This window comes from Lithobates pipiens, unplaced genomic scaffold (assembly GCF_037356315.1).
Source record: "Lithobates pipiens isolate NorthernLeopardFrog02 unplaced genomic scaffold, aLitPip1_a1.2 Scaffold_25, whole genome shotgun sequence".
Taxonomy (NCBI): Eukaryota; Metazoa; Chordata; class Amphibia; order Anura; family Ranidae; genus Lithobates; species Lithobates pipiens.
In genome coordinates this window covers 40,127,611-40,148,760 of record NW_027507787.1, presented here as the reverse complement: position 1 = coordinate 40,148,760, position 21,150 = coordinate 40,127,611, and the positions used below count along the sequence as shown (strand labels likewise).

General features: G+C 41.2%; 1 protein-coding gene across 46 annotated transcripts in view; it reads left to right on the top strand.

The window, feature by feature from the left end:
- Positions 1 to 21,150, top strand: part of SORBS1 (sorbin and SH3 domain containing 1) — a 582,779-nt gene that overhangs the window by 443,020 nt on the left and 118,609 nt on the right. For all 46 annotated transcript variants that reach the window (XM_077454315.1, XM_077454316.1, XM_077454323.1 and 43 more), the window contains 2 exons: positions 7,156 to 7,337; positions 16,686 to 16,749. In XM_077454315.1, coding sequence (XP_077310441.1) covers positions 7,156 to 7,337; positions 16,686 to 16,749 — 246 coding nt within the window. The remainder of the gene's footprint in view (positions 1 to 7,155; positions 7,338 to 16,685; positions 16,750 to 21,150) is intronic.

Here is a 21,150-nt window from a genome sequence, read left to right as displayed (position 1 = left end):
TTAACCCGGCATCCACTGACTGATGCATGGTGGAATTGATGACATTGTACATTCTACTCATTCCCTCACAACACATATTTCTACCCTCTGCCTCTCTAACCCTTCTGCTGCCTTTCTCTAACGTTGTCCACATTTCGTGGTCCCACCATTGTGCAGTAGTTGTCTCTCCTCCTTATTCCTGAAAACGCTCAATGCCACTTGAAGAATGAACAAGTCCCTCTTATTCCTGCCTATTGTTTAGATCAGGGGTCTCCAAACTTTGGTCCTCCAGCTGTTGCGGAACTTCACGTACCATTAGGCATTGTAAATTACAGACATGACTAGGAATGAAGGGAATTGTAGTTCCTGAACAACTGGAGGGCCATAATTTGGAGACCCCTGGTCTAGATATATGGACAGCACCTAGGGCATACATTGCCCTAGATCAAACTCCAGACATTTTGGACATCTCTTTGTGGGAAGTCCATAAACCCATCATACTTGTATCCAAATGGTGTCTTGCCTAAAATGGGAGAAACATCTTTGGTTGAAGCAGTTACAAACTGAGTATCAGTCCCTCTACCAACATTCTCAGCTAACGGCAGAAAATAGATGACAACTACAGAAACCTCGAATGGAGCTTGACCTTTTGCTAGCAGAGTCCTCATAGAAAATGTTATGCCGCTTAAATCACAAGTACTACATGACATAAACCTGATTCCCTGTTAGCTACTCTCAACCTTGAGCATGTTCGTAAATCTATTCATTTAAAAATCTCCAGAAACTATTTCACAAGCAACCCCGTTAAAGTACAGTGTTCATTTTATAAACCTCTCTCAAAACTTTATGCAGCAAAGGGTTCCCTCTCTCCCAAAACAGAGAACACCTCTTAGAGGGCATTATATCTCCCAGGAAAAAGGACCTTCTTGACTACCCCATCTCTCTAGAGAAAGTCCTGTAGGCTACCAAAGCATTAAAACCCCATAAAAAACCCTGCCTCAATGGCTTCCTTGCATTTTACTATAAGAAGTGTGCTGATCTCCTGGCGCCCCTCCAACTAGTGGCCATCTATAACCTATTGAAAGTTGGGACATTTTACCAAGAGTCCCTTATGGCTAAAATTTCTATGCTTCAGAAATCTAGTACTGACAAAACTACAGGCCGATTCCTCTCTTAAATTTTGATATCAAATTACCTGCCAAGATCCTTACATTATGCTTTTAAACAGTAACGGAGGAAACCTAATCTACAAGGATCAGACAGGTTTTTTTTTCCCCCTTCGTCAAGCTGGTGACCGCACTCGTCGTGCCACCTTACTCACATAAATTATCCAGAAAATACATATTCCAGCCTACTTGTTGTAACTAGACATTAGAAAGCCCCTCAACCCTGTTTTGTGGCCCGGCTTATAATGCATCCTGGACAGATGAGGGTTTGGCCCCCACTTTCTATGCTGGATATCCTCCCTTTACTCCCACCTCCAAGCTTACATCAAATACTCTGGATGCAAATCTGATTTATTTCCAATGGCATGGGTCAGGAAACAGGGTTGTCCCCTCTCTCCTCTGTTGTTCGCTCTGTATATTGAGCCTTTGGTCCATTTTTTTACAGTCTTCTCCAGACATCAGAGGGGTTTTCTATCCAATTATCCTGCCATGCTGTCTAAGCTCACCTCTTTGATAACCTAATGGAAGTCCTTATGTATTTCTTGGCTCGGGGGTCTCTCAGTGGTCAAAATGATCCTACTCCCTAAAATTATGCATCTCTTTCATGTTCTACCTGTAAGGGAGCATCTGCATCACCTGCGCATAATACGACGTCACTTTACTGCACTTGAAGCTTCCTACAAAGTACTCTACTGGTACCACTCCCAGCACATATGTTGAAATTTGTCCTGAATTATCCTTTGGAGTGCTTTCAGGGCTGCAAGGAAACTGGAATGTTTGATGGACATGCCCAATAGCTCCCACATTTTGGACAGAAATCTTTAGCCAGCTCACTATTGCACTCTGTAAAAGTATAACTCATGGCAGCTGCCTTTCACATGGGACCCTTAGCTTAACTGAAGTTAAAAATCAAATCACCCGTGCAATGATCCACGGTAAAGTTAGGGCATCCCTTCAGAATCTAATCACTAATTATATCAAAGTTTGGCATCCTTAGAGAAATACATTTCTTCTTTGACAACACATTGCTCAACCCATAAAGAAACACTACTACAAATATTTCTCCATGCGGAACCCTGGGAAGCCCCCTCTGTTTCCACTCCCTTTCCATAACACCCCCCCCCCCAAATATCCATATACCCCCTTCCTCTTTTCTGACTATCATGGGACTAGTAATTCAAAACAAGTGCCTTCTCTGTTATTTACCGTTCTGTTGACGAAAGCCTCCCTGTGGCAGCCTCTTCTGAACTTCTGTAATTGACTGAACTGCCCATTAAATATTTGTTTTCTGATGTATTGTAAAATAAAAAAAAAATGAAAAAATACATAGCCATGCATTAAATATCATTTATAATGTGTTTCAATGGCCTCTTTCCAAACTAGCTGCGCTGCTCTGAACATGTCACAATAAGTACTAAACAGTTATTAGTCGCCCTCTAGTGGGAAATACGCAGTTTTTGTATGACAGTGTATTGATGCTCGACCATTCATGTACTTACAGTGCAGGAGCGCATATTGTATAGTATGTCACAATGTCCGATGCTTCAGTCAGCTTCATTAAAACACAAACTATGTATGCTGCAGAATATAAAAAAGGTCACCTGCCAGCTTGCTGTAATTAGAGAATTCCTGTATTATTAATGTCTTATTCTCTGACACTTCATATTGGAATTTTCTGTGTCTGGCTGAGTGAGTGGAATAAGCTGTGCAAATGTCTGGAATAAATCTGAGATACAATATAATTGCTGCTGTCACTGGAATGAGACCAGCTGAATGTAATGAGTGTAGCGTTCTAGTAACTGCTACACATTTTGATGGCAAACCACATGTATAAAAAATGTAGCTACTCCTCCTTGCCTGATTGGAAGGCAGAATATGGATGAATAGGCTACTGGATGCTGATTGCTAACTGCTCTTGCTGTTTGAAAAATTTAGCTTACTGTGATGTAGAAGTGATTTTAAATAGTACTTCATGAGTTCATTTTTAAAATAACGGCGTAGCAATAAATACAGGTATGTAAATGAAAGCGGTAGTAAACTGAGGTGTTGGGGGAAAAAAAACACCTGTAAGGCAGATGCATAATGTGCTAGTATGCATTGCATACTAGCCATTATGAAATACTTACCATAGAACGTAGCCTGTCACCGCTGAGAGGGCTGACATCTTCTTCCGGTCTTTCTCCTGTGTTTGAGTGTTCTAACTATGTGATTGGCCAAAGCCGCAATGACGTCACTCCCAGACATGCACGTGGGAGCCCTCGGTTCTGGCATGAAGCTCTGAAGGTCCGGCAAGGTATGGTTAATCCCACCCAGGGTTAATATCTCCTAAACGGTGCATGTTTAGAAGATATTTATTTTACCTACAGGTAAGCCTTATTATAGGCTTACCTGTAGGTAAAAATCACCAAGGCTTTACTACTGCTTCAAATCCCTAATGTTCGTAAATGCCATTGGTGGAGCATATTTCTAAATACATTTATTTTGGTAAAAGTTATGTTACCGATTCTTGACAGCTAATATACCCCATGCTCGTCTGCTTTTGAGAAATACCTATTAAAGTGGACCTTCCAGTAACTTTAAGTCTACATTAATAAGTTCCTGCCATTTCACAAAATATGGCTGTAATATAGTTTTTCAGAAAAGCTTCAGCTTGTATTAGGCCCCTTTCACACGGGACGGATCAGTAATGATCCGCCCCGTGATGATCCGCTTGCTCAGCGGGGATCGCTCCGTTGTCCCCACTGAGCTGGCTGATAACAGGGCGGTCCCTGCACACTGTACAGGGACCGCCATGTCAGCTCTCCGCTCTCCTCTATGGGGGATTGGATGAACACGGACCGTCTGTAGGTGTTCATCCGATCCGCTCTGCAGACGGATAGAAAAATAGGATTTTCCTCCGTCTGCAGAATTGGACAATAGCGGAGGCGGACGATAGCTGGTGTCTGCGGATGTTCATCTGTAGACACCCGCTATCCCATAGGGGTGCATGTATGTCCGTATTTCATCCACAAACAGATGAATGAAATACGGACATAATGTCCGCATGTGTGAAAGGGGCCTTACTCAAATGTCATCTTTTGGCTTCGCCATTCTGCTACAGGTAGGTGGAAACATTTCCTCAGTCCTCTCTCCTCCAGTGACCAGACTGCAACATTGTAACTTTTTAGCAAGTCACAAAGTCACACAGCCAATAACTGCACAGGTCCCAGGATATTCTTTATTTTTTTTATTTCTGAGTCAGCCTCTTAAGCTAGCTATACACAGAGGGAATTTCAGTATATTTCCCTATATGCTCACTTCTCTTAAATGGAAGGTTCTCCTGCCCATGATTGAAGACCAGTAAGTGCTCTTGTCCTGTCAATGTTTAGCAAAGCTTTTGGTTTTTTAGCAGTTATTTTGTCATTGTTGGCAAGTCTTTTTAAGCCTGTGAGAATGCAAACTTACCTTTGCACTTGGGTGTCATACTAACAATCCTAGGTTTATATTTGTCACATAGAGTTCAGCTTTCTGTGGTGATAAAGGGCTCAATTAACAAAGCGGTATTTACTGCTTTAAGATCTGAGCTAAAATAGCTCTTTGCGTTTAATTTAATTTAATTTTTTGCAATTCACAAAATAAATGCTACTAAAATAACGCTGTAGAATATGTGCTATTTCTTTAGGTGATGCAATTTTTTAGTAGTGCAAACTTACAGTGTAATAATTCGGGCACCAGGCAAGGAATAGCTGGTTGTTCTGGAGCCGGCACCCGCCACATCCTTAACAGCTATGACTAATCTACTGTCAGCGGGATTCCCTGTTGACAGTAGAACAGTAGACTGTAAACAAAAGAAGAGTTGGCATAAAAAAAACGTGTGGGTGTCTGCCTCCCTAGCCCTTCAAGTCTGGTATGCATTTTGAGAGGGTCCCCAGGCCAATTTTTTTTTCACAAAATGATGTTGGGGTCCCCCTAAAATCCATACCAGACCCTTATCCAAGCATGCAGTGTGGCAGGTCAGGAAAGTTGGGGAGAGCAAAGGCCACCCCCTCCTCCTGACCCATACCAGGCCACATGCCCTCCACATGGGAGGGTGCTTTGGGGGGGCATTGTGTCAATGTTGATGAGGCAAGGGCCTCTTCCCCACAACCCTGATGCGGTGGTTGTGTGTGTGCAGGGGGGGACTTATTGAAATCTGGAAGCCCCCTTTTTTAGGGGGCCCCCAGATCCCAACCTGGTTTTGACAAGTATTTTTTTGTTTTTTATTTTTTTTGAAGATGTTTATCTATTTATTTTGTTTAGTTAGACTTTAACGCTGTTTTTTGCAGTAGTTTCCGAGAGTTTTTGCTTATTGAGGTAAATACCACCAGGGATAACAGGGATAGTGAATTGACATTTTTAGTATCGCATTCGATATTTTGGAAAAATGTGTCACATGACCCAAATACTGCATGCAATATTCTTTTAATTCTTTAATGAATTGAGCCCAAAGAGCTTTATGTCAAATTTCCCAGTCTTGGCAGTCATCCCACAATGATACGAATGCACGCCTAGCATAGGATTTAATGTGTGGAAACTTGTTTCTAGAATTTGTGAAGTTTCTAAAGTCAGAAATAATGAGGAATCACAAACATTTTTTGTGGTATTATAACTAAATAATTTTACTAAGGGATTTAATAAAAATGCAGCCCCAAGCCAGAAGTATTGCATTTTGAAGGCTTGGTTTCTAATAGGACTCTGATTCATTGTAGATAAATTCCTTATTAAATGCACAGAGTGGGAGTTTATTTACTAAGTGCCAACTAAAAGAAAAATTGTTTTTGGCAGAAAAAAAAATAGCATACATAAAATTACTCTGATGGCCATCAGTTCAGTATTATTTTTATTATTCCATTCAGAATTATTTTTACTGAAAAAAATTAGTATGCAATGGATTCTGAATGGTTGGGATTTGTTATTAAATAGGGCTACTGAGCAACAGGCTTGGTTAGATGGAAGGTAGTATAATAGCTCCCAACTGTCCCTAATTTGGAGGGACTACCCCTCTTGCAGAACAAAATCCCTTTGTCCCTCTTGCAGAACAAAATCCCTTTGTCAGTTTTTCCTCCTCATTTCAGTCTATGTCTATATACAAAAAGGCACTATTTGTATATCAAAAAAGTGTTTTACAGTGTTAAAATTTTAATACATTTTCAAAATTGTTGCATTAGTAAATTCCAAAAGTTAGTATAAAGGAATAGTGGAAAAAAGCACTTTTACGGGGAGATGGAAAAAATACTAGCCACCCATATATGGGTGTGTTTCTCCTTTCTATTTTTTTTTGTAATACTAACCCTGTTTGCTCTATCATAATTGTTTGCTTTGTATGTCAAAGGGCTGTATCCAATTTATAGAATTGTATATCTTCACCCTTCTTAGCCCTGAGGACAGAAGTAAATTTTGTTTGCGTTTATTTTCCTATGTTAAAATTCAGTTATTTTTGTTTGTTAATTCTCCATGTAACGAGGATGTGGCAGAGGTGTGTTCTTTGCCTACATACTTTTTGCTGATGATAGGTGTCCCTCTTTCTCATCTCCGAAAATTGAGAGATATGTAGTATCCCATTATCCCATAGCTGCCAATCATAATCCATTTTGTACACTGCACAGTCTTTGGCTGAGTGAATTCTGTTTGGCTTAAATGGATCACTAAACTTAAAAATAAATATCCTATGTTGAAAAAGAGAGAATACAAGATGTGTATGTTGGTCGTTATGTATGATATATAACATAAAAGTATTTACACACATGGTATGTCCTTGTGTTATAATAGTTTTTGTTGTGTTTCTTGCCGTTCTCTGACCTGAAGGTGAAGCATTGTTCTGTAGAAATATCGGCACTTTGGCCATCACATGCTTTCAATAGCATTTCTGGAATGTATTTTTCCAGCATATTGTTCATTTCCAGTGTGATCACTCTGTAGAATAGTTATTTTGTCCTGTTTGTGAACATGCCATGTCACCGGTGTCATGAGATGTCTTTGTGTCCGCTCACAGATCCTGTGCTGGATGGCTCTACCAATGGGAAAACAGAGCCAGTAATTGTGCCGGAGAGAAAGCGTCCGGAAAGTAATCCCCCTGTGCAGAAAGCAGCGATGGAAAATACAAAAAGAGAAAGCCGTTCTTCTTTTCATCACGCAGGAGATATGTCAGCGGAAGACATAGGCATTCCTCTCAGGGTAGGATGTCACCCAAAGCATTGACTGAGATTTGCTTGTGTTAGTAAATGCTAAATGTATCATGATAACACTAACTGACCCAGTTAGGCTGCAATTAATTATACTGTAAAGTTTGATTTCCATGGGTAACATTAACACTTTATGTTCAGTATTAGAGGCTGAATGATGTTTTCAACAAAGTGTAGTGGATAGTTTATAGGTGCATATTGTATGTGCACTCTTATGGAGCTTTATATTGATTTATAGATTTGCATTTCTTTAAAATGTACGTTTGTGGCTTTTTCTACACAAATTAGGCTGTGAAATGTCTTTGTTATATATTTTAATTTTCAGTGTGCGTCTGTCAGTTGGTTTGTGTGTATATTGTTGTACTACTACTACTACTACTACTACTACTACTACTACTACTACTAATACTACTATATAAAATAAATTCTATGTCTCATCTGAAATAAATTAAATCTGGTCAGCGTGGCATATGGGTTCCAATTTGGAGGGCCAACTAGAAAAATAATGTACACATTTTACTTGTATTTAAAGTGGAATTCCAGGAATGATCTTTTTTCCAAACTTAAATTGGTCCAACTAGATATTCATATCTGATATCTAGAAGGCTTCTGGGGATTTTGAACATCACTGTAGTAGTCTGTACTATATACAGTGATATTTTCACCCTGAGTCTCTACTATATACAGTGCAATTTGCACCCTCAGAGTAGACCTTGCATTTTTTTTTCCAATCAATGCAAAATGTCCTCTGGTTGGACAAGGTGGAAAGGAGGGATGGATGATGTCACAATTTTAACCTTGTCCATTGAGAAAATGCCTTTTTGTTGAAAAAATTGCAAGACTATCTTGCAAATTAGTGGTGGTGGGGCCGTGCAGGGAACTCTGTGTGTTAAGTGTGCAGAGGAAAAGCTGCTGGAGGAGCACCCTTTCCTCAAAAAGTTTACAGCTCTCACTGTATGTAGTGCAGACTACTACAGTGGTTTTCCGTATCCTCAGCCACCCTCCAGATATCATATATGAATACTTCAAGCCAAACTGCACTAGTGGGTGTGTGAGTGCAAATAATAATTTCTGGAGTTCTGCTTTGTGTCATGAGAAGGTAAGAGAGACACTCCAGCTTGAACTTTTTTTTAAAGTTTGCATTAATTAAATGGAAAAGGTAACAAAATTATGCAGATGTTCTTGCTACCTGGAGAACACTGTCTAACCAACTGAGGAAAATTATTGGTTCTAAGCCAAGCAAAAGGATAGACATAAGACATACTATCTTAAGTATCATACAGTGCATGAAAATGAAAGTGGGCTGCTGTGTGCATTGGTGCTTTTATTTTAATTATTAACTTTGAGTTGTCAAAAGTGCTGAAGGATCCTAAGGAAGGTAAAAATGTAGTAGTGCTGGAGAAGCTTCTGCATCATTGCATAGCTGGCCGTAAATTTCCTGGTAATTATAAGCCATGCTCACAATTTAGCATCACCTGTAAAGATTGGGGTTTACTGACATTTTGAGGGGTATGAACAGGCTAAGGCCCCATACACACTATTAGATTTTCTGCAGATTTTTGTCTTCAGATTTACTAAAACCATATAGTGCAAGGGCCTGCCTGATTGCATACAAATTGAAACTCTTAAGGTTTGACCTCATATTGTATGGTTTTGGTAAATCTGAAGACAAACATCTGCAGAAAATCTAATAGTGTGTATGGGGCCTAAGTCAAGGGTTAGCAGATATTTTCTAGCTCATTATTGTGGACAGGATCTGCAGATATACCGCCTATGAAGCATAAGTGCAGAGCATGAATGTTTTGTGTATGTATAGTTTTTCTTTCTGTGGTTTACATTGTTTTATCAGTATCATATCAAAGGGATATACCAGTCAGTACAACATTCCAGCTCAAACGGCTGTATGGAGCATGATGGCAAAGAGTTGTACATGCTTATACACAGCCTGATAGGCTATTTTAGACCCTGGCATTTGAATTAAAGAATAAGTGCACCTAAAAACAATATCTTCATCCTATGATCAACTATGTATTGCTAAAAATTCAGTAACTCTGACTAGAAGATCTCCATCAGAATTTTCTCTTACCATCTTCTCTGAACACACTGCAGCAAATTGAACTATATCAGAAGCAAGTAAAAAAACTCAAAGCACCTAAAAGCATACTGAATATATGACCTCATGAACACAGCTGTATGAATTTATGCTCCAATTATGCTGCCAGAAGTTGGCAGGACAAACATGCCTCTAATGTCATGTTTGTGCACAGGTTTGTGTGCGTTTACAGGCATATGGCGTTTAGAAGCATATAAGTGTAAACTCATTCTGTTGGCTAGAACATTCATTTATTCTAGCCAGGAGAATAAACGTATGCACATGTTTAGGCGTTTTAATGCTTAAAGTGGTTGTAAAGCCTTAAAGTTTTACATCTTAATGCATTCTATGTATTAGGGTGAAAAACCTTTTGTGGTGCAGCTCCTCCCCAGACCCCCCTTTTTCTTACCTGAACCCAATCCGATCCAGCGATGTGCATAAACACATGACTCAAAATTTGTGGCACAGGGGGGAAGGGGTCCCGCTGCTTGTGTCAATGGACGCAGCAGTGGGCCTCGGGAGCAAGCACGCACGGGTGCCCCCATGGAAATCGGCTTTCTGTGGTGGCACCATATAAAGAGGAGGGGCCGGGGGCACCATCAGTGAAACCCAGAAGAAGAAGATCGGGGCTGCTTTGTGCAAAACCATTTCACAAATCAGGTAAGTATAGGCATGCTGCTTGTTTTAAAAAAAAAAAATATTGTCTACAATTACTTTTAATTATGCTCATCAGTTCCTCTCCAAGCGTTGGGACATCTGTTTTAAATGTTATGCCTCTAAGCACTGCTGTTAAAATACAAATCTAAATGCTTAATGTGTATGACCAGATAGGCTAACACTGAACTGAGTTTAAAAGCATAAAGAAATACGCTGGAAGCCTATAAAACCAGAGATTTTTACTCCCATGTGCATGAGGCATATGACTGTCTACAGCGTTTGCTGCCTTTGTACACGAGCCCTAGTGGTTGAAGTAATAGAATGACTTTTCTTGGTTTTGTTGTTATAAACAGCTCTGCTATGGGGGCTGCAAATGCTGCTGGTATGATATATCCAAGCCAGCCAGGAAAAAGTGTGTCCTCTGTTTGTTTGAATCTTGTGTACAGTGTACTTCTGGCATAAGATGAAGCCATTTTTTATTCTGTGAAATCCTTTGATTCATGGATTTGGAGTACATTTAGATATTAAAATTTCTCTTAAGTACTTCTGTGTATGGGGAATTTGTCTTAAGCTATAGCTTGTTATATCATAAAACTATAATAGAAATCACGCTGGCAGGTAACTAAACAGAAAAAAAGCTGCTGGCAAAAAAATAACCAGAAAAACTATGTCACAGTGATAATTGTGTAAATTGCCACGCTAAAATATGATAATGTACAAGGTGACTCAACTAAAATGAAATATAAAATATAGAACAAACACGTGTGTATATCAGTGAAAAAAGTCCAGTTAGGTCTTCCAAAACACAGCAGTGACACTTTGCAAAAAGGGAGTGTTTAATCCACTTTGACAATCACCATGTGAGCCTTCACCAACCACATGCAATTGACTCTTACCAGAACATGACAACTCCACTAGAGTCAAATCAGTATAAATATGACAATCCCATCAAGCAGAGATCCAGTTCATATTGTTTGGAGTTCAGCAGTATATCTCCTGAATCCAATCAATGGTAACATCAATGGCAACCATAAATGCATGAAATTGGGACGTGGTGAAGCTGGCGACCTGAGCGGACCCGTCTGAGCGGAGCTCCACTCCTACCTGCCTATTTTTTTCATTTTCCACAGGATCTGCTTCTGTTTTTACCCTCGCTGACACCCGGGTATGAGAAGAAGCAAATCCGGCTTGGGAAGGAACGGTGGATACACTCCTAAGGCCTCCCGGCAGCAGAAGAAGCAGGGCTCTGTAGGCCACACGCACATGGCGTTCCAAACTACACCTGCAGATCTGGCGACGATGGAGGAGGATCTCTTCCCAGGCCTTTATGCAGGCTGCCAAACAACACTGTCGGTGAAAATTGACATCCTGCAAACAGATTTTTGGGTTGATGTGGAGGAAAATGCATAAAATGCAGGCTGGGTGAGGCAGAGCGGTGTGTGGGTGACTCCGAGGACTCCATCCGAGATCATTTTGCTTCCATTCACACCCTACAGGTGAAAATATAGGGCCCTCAAGTTACGGGCAGAAGACAGCAAGAACAGGAGCCGCAGGAATAACTTGAGGGTAGTGGGACTGCCGGAGGGAGCCAAGGGCCAAGACCCTACAACCTTTACAGAGATCCTGCTCTGAACCCTCCTCCCATGGGCCCCGTTTTTCCAACACTTTGTCGTGGAGAGGGCCCACAGAATGCCATCTGTACGGGGGCACCTCCGCGCACCTTCATTTTCAGGCTACTAAACTTCCGTGATCGGGACACGGCACTTTGTGAAGTTCAGAGGCTCCGCAGAACCTTTGACCATGTCATAGCTCAGCTTTATATCAGAGGCCTGAAATACAGCATACTGTTCCTGGCTTGATTTTACTGAAAATGTATGTAGTGGTTTGCCTTGGACACCTATTCCAGCCCTTATCATAACCGATGGCTGGGTGTCCAGTGTCTCAGAAGTAGATGGTTCTGTATTGCAGGGTAAATGCCTCACCCTGGGTCAGCCTTATTGATGCTCCCCTGGCGGTTATACTCTATCACCGACAATGACAAGATCAAGAGATCCCTAGTCATGGCCTATCTTAAGAAATACATACATATATGTATATTACAAGAGACCCGCCTAGTGGGACGTAAGGTTCTTAGTCTGGAAAAAAACATGGGTGGGACACTATCACCATGCTACGTACTCTGGGTACGCCTCGGGGGGTTAGCATACTAATCCACAAGACCCTGTTTTACACCCTGCTAGATGTTAAGATTGACCTGGAGGGTAGGTACGTATTGCTACATGCTGTGGTGGACAATATTGAGATGCTGATTCTGAGTTTATATAAACCGCCATCAGCTACAGTATCCCTCCTAAAGTATTTCACTCCTATCCTATCTAGATACCCTACTGACAGCCTTATTATAGCTGGGGACTGGAATATGGCTCCAATTCCGTTCCTAGATAGGCTGTCTCCATGCAATGGCACTGACTCTCCCCTACATAGATTGGCATCTCTCTATGGTCTGACAAATATGTGGCGGTAGAGATACCCAAATTATAGAGCCTTTACTTGGCAATCTACCTCCTACTGTACACTGTCTAGAATTGACCTTCTCCCCCCCTTCTTTTTATTTATTTATTTTTCCTTTATTTTCCTTCCTTGAGTCCCCCCTTCTTCTTCTTGTCCACCCCCCCCCCCCCATCCCAGCTGACCTGAACCAACACGGGAACTCCTCCTCATGCAGATTAATGTATTAGATATGCTGATGTTGGTACCTGTACCTGCCAGATGAGTTGGACGTTTGTATATCCTATGTTCCTCACTAGTTGAATCTTTGCCTAATATCAGTAAGATACTTAAGCCAATACATGTTAGATGTAATAAATAGTTCTCCTGTAATTTCTACAGTTAGTCACATGTAAACTGATGTTTTATCTTAATAAACATTCCTTCTGTTAAAAAAAAAAAAGAATTGACCTGGTGTATGTCAGTGGGGGGATGCTTCCCAGAGTGTGTGAATTTAGTATATTCCCAAGGGGCATATCAGACCATGCTCCTATGCTCCTCTGCCTACAGACCCGGACACCCCCCCTTGGAGAGACTGGTGACTATCTTGCTACTGGATCTCTGATGAGACTATAGAAACCGTGATCTCCAAGTGTCTCTCTAGCTTCTGATTGTCAAATGATGGATCCACTCCCTTGCACAATAGGTGGGATGCCTTCAAGGCGTATATCAGGGGGTGCTACCAATCTTCTATCTCACAAACTCGGCACAATGCCAACATTTCTATTGAGGAGGCCGAGACCAAGGCTCAAGGTCAGGAATCCCTGTATGTCCTGACCCAGAACCTAATCACCTATTTGGATATGCAGGCGGCCTACCGAGAAGCAACGCTTCTGCAGGTGGCAAGGGCTAAAAAGCAGAAACTGGCACAAACGCAGCACATCTTTGAGAAAGGGGGGAAACTGGATGTCGCTTGGCTAGCTAAGGAGTAACAACCCATAGCCACCATTGCCGTGTACAAAATGCAGATGGGGTGCCGGTGCTAGATCCGGTAGCCATCAATGCACTATTTGCCTCGTATTACAGTGCCCTTTACTCTTCCAAGGCAGATTACTCAGGAGAGGAAATGGATTCCTTCCTTGGGCAGCTCACCTTTTCTACTCCTAGTGACGAGGCCCGTACTCATCTGGACATTACAATCATCCTTGGAGAGATACAGCAGGCCCTCAGTGAATTACAGTCGGGGAAAACTCAGAGTGGACGGCCTCCCCGCAGAATTCTATAGGCAATATGGGGAACAGTTGTCACCCAGACTGCACGAGATGATAGTCAAAACCCTGAAAGACACCATTCTCCCAGCTTCTATGGTAGGCAGAAGCAATCGTCGTCATCCCCAAACCGGGTAAAGACCCTGAACTCTGCACCTCCTATCGCCCCATCTCTCTGCTTAATGCAGATGCTAAGATTCTTACTAAAGTTCTAGCTAGAAGACTTACCGTATATACTCGAGTATAGGTATATCCGAATATAAGCCGAGGCCCCTAATTTACCACAAAAAACTGGGAAAACGTATTGACTCGAGTATAAGCCGGGGGTGGGAAATGCAGCAGCTACTGTAAGTGGCAAAGAGGGTCAACAATGCCCATCTGCAGCTGCATGTCTCACTGTGTCTATTGCATGCCTCCCTGTGTCCTGTGCAGATCTGCCTACCTCACCGTGTCCTGTGTATACCTCCCTGTGTCCTGTGCAGATCTGCCTACCTCACAGTGTCCTGTGTATACCTCCCTGTGTCCTGTGCAGATCTGCCTACCTCACTGTGTCCTGTGTATGCCTCCCTGTGTCCTGTGCAGATCTGCCTACCTCACTGTGTCCTGTGTATACCTCCCTGTGTCCATTGCAGCCTACCTGTGCTAATCTTCATCCTTTGTGTCCTGTGCATGCCTCCGTGTGCCCATCTGCAGCCACCGATCAGCGTGTCATAAAAACATACGGCAGCCATTCCAGTATTCAAAAGCCGCGCCTCCTCTTCGTCTGTGATAGGCAGAACACTCAATTTCCCAGCAGTCAGTTTTCAGCCAATTACGGACATCCGCTCATCCTCGTCTGAGGTATGAGGATGAGGGGATGTCCGTGATAGGCTGAAAACTGACTGCTGGGAAATTGAGTGTTCTGCCTATCAGACAAGGAGGAGGCGCGGCTTTTAAATACTGGAATGGCCGCTGTATGTTTTTATGACACGCTGGCCACCGTCTGTCTACATGACATGCCTGATCAGGTAGGCAGACGGCGGTTACTCGAGTATAAGCCGAGGGGGGCACTTTCAGCCTAAAAAAAAGGGCTGAAAATCTCGGCTTATACTCGAGTATATACGGTAATGAGGTTATTCTTACCCTTCTACATGAAGACTAAACTAGATTCATGCCCGGTAAGGGGACGGCTGTAAAGCTCCGCAGACTGTATACAGTTCTGGGCACCAAGAAGTCCCTCACCCAATTTGATGAAGTGGCCTCCCTGGATGCGGAGAAAGCATTTGATTCAGTGGATTGGAATTACCTATGGGAGGTCCTGAATCGTTTCTGTCTGTGGCCCTAATTTTATATCCTGGCTGCAGGCTCTCTAGAAGTCCCCCAAGGCTAGGGTTTGCACTGGGTTTGACTCTATCTCCACTCTTCCACCTACACAGGGGTACCAGACAGGGCTGCCCGCTGTCCCCCGCTCTCTTCGCATTGGCCATAGAGCCAATGGCGATTCTCATACTCTCCTCAACCTTAGTCAGCGGTATAACGATTATGTCCAAGAGAAAATATCCCTCTATGCGGATGATACCCTGCTGTACCTTAGGAACACCTCAAATTCACTAGGGGCTACCCTATCACTTATCAACGCCTTTGGTAGATACTCCAACATATGCATTAACTGGGGAAAATCTGCTATCTTCGTGTTGCACTTCTCGGAGGTTTCAATACCAGTGGATACCCCTCTACAATGGGTTTCACAATTTAGGTATTTAGGAGTAGTGATTCATAGGGACCAACACAGTTCATCCCTCTTAACCTGACCCCGGGGATGTCCCTCCTGACTCAGAGATGCGCTGCTTGGAAAACACTGCCCCTTACTCCAGTCGGACGTGTCAACCTCATTGCTGCCTAATTTTTGTATATCTTTAGACAGACCCTGGTACATATTCCGAACATGTTCTTTAAAAAAACTAGACAGCTTGATTACCTCATTTATTTGAAATGGTAGCATCCCTAGAATAGTGAAATCCACTCAGCATCTGCCTATCGCCTTGGGAGGCCTTGCCCTACCCTGCTTTTTCAAATACTATTGGGCTGCTGTCCTTGTTATGCTCAGATGGTGGTTGTCGGAGGAGCTGCCCAACCCCGCATCCACATTGGAGGTGGCATTGCTTGGGTCCTACTCTGAACTGCGGAATCTAAAACACTGTGGGCCTATCACTCCCTCAATGCCAACCACCCTAAGGGTTTTGAAAATTGTCCGGGCCAAGGTCCAGAAGCCCAACGGCTGGTCCTCCCACACTCCGCTGTGGGGGAAAGCACGGTTGCTGCATTTCCAATCTATTTCAGATCCTGAAATTTCAGAATACTGCTAATATGAATAAACACAATGCACAATTTGTATGCATAACAATCCCAAGATGCATGATGGAGGTTCCATACAATGCTTCACAAAAATTACCGATCCAAGTAAGCATGGCTACGTCACATGCGTTCGCTCCACCCAACGCGTTCATTATATGTGACATTGTCGGGGGCATAAACTTTATGTAGTGGTGTCGTTGTGTTCTGGCAAAAGTCCATTGCTTGTGGTCGATGAAGGCTTACGTGGTGATTGTCAAAGTGGATTGAACACTCCCTTTCTGCAAAGCATCACTGAGGTGTTTTGGAAGACCTCATCTAGACTTTTATTCACTTATATATGCACATGTTTGTTCTATATTTTATATGTTATATTTCATTTTAATTGAGTCACCTGGTACATTATCATATTTTAGCATGGCAATCTACACAATTATAGCTTGTTATATATATTATTTGATTACATAATTTCTGCTAAAGACCGACTTTTTTTTCTCTTTTACAGAACACGGAGAGATCAAAGGACTGGTACAAGACCATGTTCAAGCAGATCCACAAGTTAAACAGAGGTAATGACTAGTGCTTAAAACGTTTTACCAAAACTAGATAGATTCTGCTCTGATTGATATGCTCTACACTATTAAAGCTAGCATTGGAGTAGCTGATATGGCCGACAGGGTTGTACAATGTTCGAGAAGCCGTTTATTTAGACCCGTTTCACACTGAGACGTTTTTCAAGCACTTTTTGGCTAAAAAATACAGGCTGTAAATCACCTGAAAAACTCCTCCTCTGCAGTCCCAGTGTGAAAGCCAGAGTGCTTTCACACTGGGGCGATGCGCTGGCAGGACGTTAAAAAAAAGTCAGTCAAGCAGCATCTTTGGGGGGGAGGGGGGGGTGGAGGAGTGGTGTATACTCCTGCCCATTAAAATGAATGGGCACCGCTGCCAAAGCTTCTGCAAAGCAATTCGGCAGCGGCGTTACACGGGCGCATTTAACCCTTTATTTGGTCACTAGCATGGGTAATAGCGCCCCACTAGCGGCCGAATAGCGCCACTAAAACTACAGTAAAGCGCCGCTAAAGCTAAATTTGACTCCTTAATCCAAGTTGCTTTTGTTTGGTATGATATTATCATTTATGAAGGTACTGTCTGCAGGTAGAGGCAGGTTGAAATTAAAATAACCCCCTCGGGGTAAAATAACACAACTGCATTGCATACAAGTTCTCTTACCACATTATAGTATACAGAGGTATAGCTACCACAACTCCGATTTCTATATCGATCATAAATGCGTGCATGAAAGGAGCTTTAACCTCCCTGGCGGTAATCCCGAGTCTGGCCCGGGTTAGGATTTTACTATCATAAGCGGTAACCTCGAGCCAGACTTGGGATCGCGTCGCTGGATACAGGGAGAGGTTACTTACCTTGTCCCCTGGATCCAGCGATGTCCTCCGCGCTGTGTGATCGAGCTGTCCTCCGCTCGATTCACCCAGTGCCCGAGTGCCGCCGAGCTCCGTTCCCTGCGACATTACGGCGCATGGGAGCGGAGATCGGCGCCAAATTCAAAAAAGTTAAAATACACAAAACACACACAGTACTGTAATCTTACAGATTACAGTACTGTATAAAAAAATTACACACCCCTTTTGTCCCTAGTGGTCTGTCCAGTGCCCTGCATGCAGTTTTATATTATAAATACAATTTTTTCTGCCTGAAATTTGGAGATTGTCCATAGCAACCAAAAAGTGTCCGTTTATGTCAAAGGTGATTTTAGACCAACTAGAAAACAGCGATAATAAATTAGAATCACTTGCAGAATTGAGCGATAGTGATTTGTGGGGAATTTCGTCATCAAACACTAAATCTAATGACAGCGACAATCCTGCAAATGAGCAAATTTCTGTGTTTTTGGATTTGATTACATTATTGAATAATTTTTATTATTATTTATTATATTATAAACTTTATCATACCCGGGATGTCTGCTAGACTCTGGTTTGAACAGATTTAAGAGAATTATTCCTAAGAATTACAGGACTACAATATTAAACGCCAAATTTCCATGCAAAATAATTGTACCACTTTCAGCACCTAAAACCAGAATGAATCATACCGCCAGGGAGGTTAAATATACAGTAGCTATCTTCAAGAATTATTAAAGTACAGGACATCAAACTCAAAACTTTTACTTTGGTTTTTTTTGTTCTCTGTGTCCCGATAAGAAGATTTTCTATTTCTCCTGGTCACCATTATCACAAAGACAGAAAGTAATGGCAAATCCCAAATTTTTCAGTTGTCACAAAAACGTGGTAAGGGAACATCTGCTCATGTGGACATCAGTTTTGAGGACATATGTCTAAAATGGGTGTTTCCCTTATTTTGTAGAGATTTTCTCTTACATCCTGATCTGTTGTGTCTCTGAGGCCGAAAAGAAAATTAATTTCACCAATGGGACATGGACAGCAAAATAAAAAACTTAAGGCTTAAGATAAACTTTAAAACTGCAGTTCCACTAAGTATCCAAAGTTAAACAATCTTTGAGTAGTTTAGAGTGGTCAAGTTTATAAAAATTGTTTAGTACAAGTTACTGAAATTTGACTTATTGAATAAGTCTGATTGTATTTAATGATTGTATAGTGCACTTCTTTAGTTACTGTGAAGTTATTTTGTTTTTCTATAGCATTAATATAATTGCAGCGTTGCCCATTATATTGACAGCCTATGAAATGTCTGCTGGTCTCTGTGCATGATCCTTTGATTTTAATAGCTGTGTGCTTGTGATGTCAGGAATAATTTACCTCTAAGTATTTACTAACATGGTAGTTATTTTGGTCATTAGTGATTTAATGGTATTTTAATTCTGCCTGTTTGCAGTTAAACAGTTTACAGTTTGCAGGCACCAAGCCATTACAAAGAGAATGTCCCCTTATCTTAATAAATCACAGTTGTGTTCTACACAGTAATCTCTGGCACAAATAATTAATTTGAAGTCTTTATCTGTATGCAATTAAATAACTCCCAGTAATAAATGTGTGTTTGGACGTCACGGGCTGCCACGTTGTTGTAAATTATACACTGCTATATCCTGCATAGATAATACTGCAGGCTATTTTAGTGCTCCACAGTATTTGCAGTAACATTTTTGAGTCAATCAGATTGTAATAGATAAGGCTAAAAAAAAGACAATAAATAGGCCTAGTGATATGTTCTGGCCTTTGTTTTTCCAGGCATGAATATTTTAGTGTATTATTAATGGGTCCCTCTATTTTTTTTCTGTGGCAACAGTGGGAAGTTGATAGAATGAATGTACTAATGCACAAACCAACAACTAACACTAGTGAGTAGCTGCCAACACAAAATTTGTTCCCACACAGTGATAATTATGAGTAAATAAATGTGGCGCTTTCTCGGTGGACAAAGTGCTGATGCTAATTCTAATTGATAAATCCTCAAACAATAATGAAATGATAACTTAATATTTTATTATATAATAATATAACCACATATAAACAAATAAAACAATTCATCAATGGCCAGAATAATAAAGTGCTAAGTGCAGATGATCCTCAATCCAGAAATTATTCATAAATAAATATGGTCAATCACAGTGTGAAGTAATGATGTATGATCAAATAGTGCAATAATATTCAATGAGTTCATAAATAAGTTCAATATGCTTAAAGTGCAATAATAACTTTTATAACAAAGCAAAAGTCCATAAAGTGCTTGGTGCAGTAAGTCTTCAGTGCACGGAATAGTTCATCAATCACAGTGCAAACCAATATATCCAATTCTTAAATAATGCTTTCACCATCCGTGTGTACAGGGTGCCCCAGCCTCTTACCTCAAAGGAAGAACCCTACGGATCTAGTTGCATTTGTGATGAATCTCTCATATGTATCCACAGCAGTAAGCTTTTTCCTTGTAATCCTCTGCTAGATCAGATTAGCGGTGTTCTCAGATACAGGCAAGAATTTCCACTAAAACATAACTATCTCCTCCTCCACTTCCACTTTTCTCCAATAAGGACATGGTCAGTGAATCCAGCTCTTTGAAGACATCTTTTGGAAGAAACGGAAAATTGTTATTGGCTAGGCTCAGGTGAATCAAAGACTTCAGTCCACGAAAAGCATTTCTTGAAATGGACTTTATTTTGTTCTCAATAAATCGGGAAACCAGCAACCCCTCTTACTCAGAGAGGTCACATGCTTGGTTGGATCTCTGCTTCACTGAGAAGGAAATCCAGACATTTCTCTCCAGTGGCAGTGGGTGGTATACAGCGGGAGGTTCACAGCAACTCAGGATGCAAGATGCAGTGTAGGAAGCAAAGCAGGACTGTTGGCTAGGGTTGCCACCATATCATTACTTCGCATTATGATTGACAATATTTATAAATAATTTCTGGATTGAGGATCATTTGCACTTAGCACTTTATTATTCTGGCCATTGATGAATTGTTTTATTTGTTAATATTTGGTTATTTCATTATCACTTGAGTGTTTATATAGCATTAGCACTTTGATCAATGAGAAAGCGCCACATTTATTTATAACAGTGGGAAGTTAAAGTGACACTAAGCAGATACAGTAATGTTTATCTGCCATTATCTCTTCTATTTATGTATAAAAATCATGCTACTTTATTTAATTTATTATAAAAAAAATCATCTTCTTTAATCATTGCTGTTCATAGGTCACATGACGTTTCACAGGTCTTTCCTGTCCATAGGGGAAGTTCTGAGGGAGGAGTGTCTAGTACTCTGCTGATGTATGGATCTGTGTCTATACAGCATTGATCGGTGCTGTGCCAGTCATGTGACATAAAAAATGCTTTCGGAATAGAGTATTAAAATAGTATTAAAATAATAGCAACAAAGTGTTTTAAAGCTTCATACAAATCTATTTTTCAAAGCAAATGTTTATTTTGTTTTTGCAATAACCTGGCCTAGGTGAGGTTTAAGTTTCCTGACA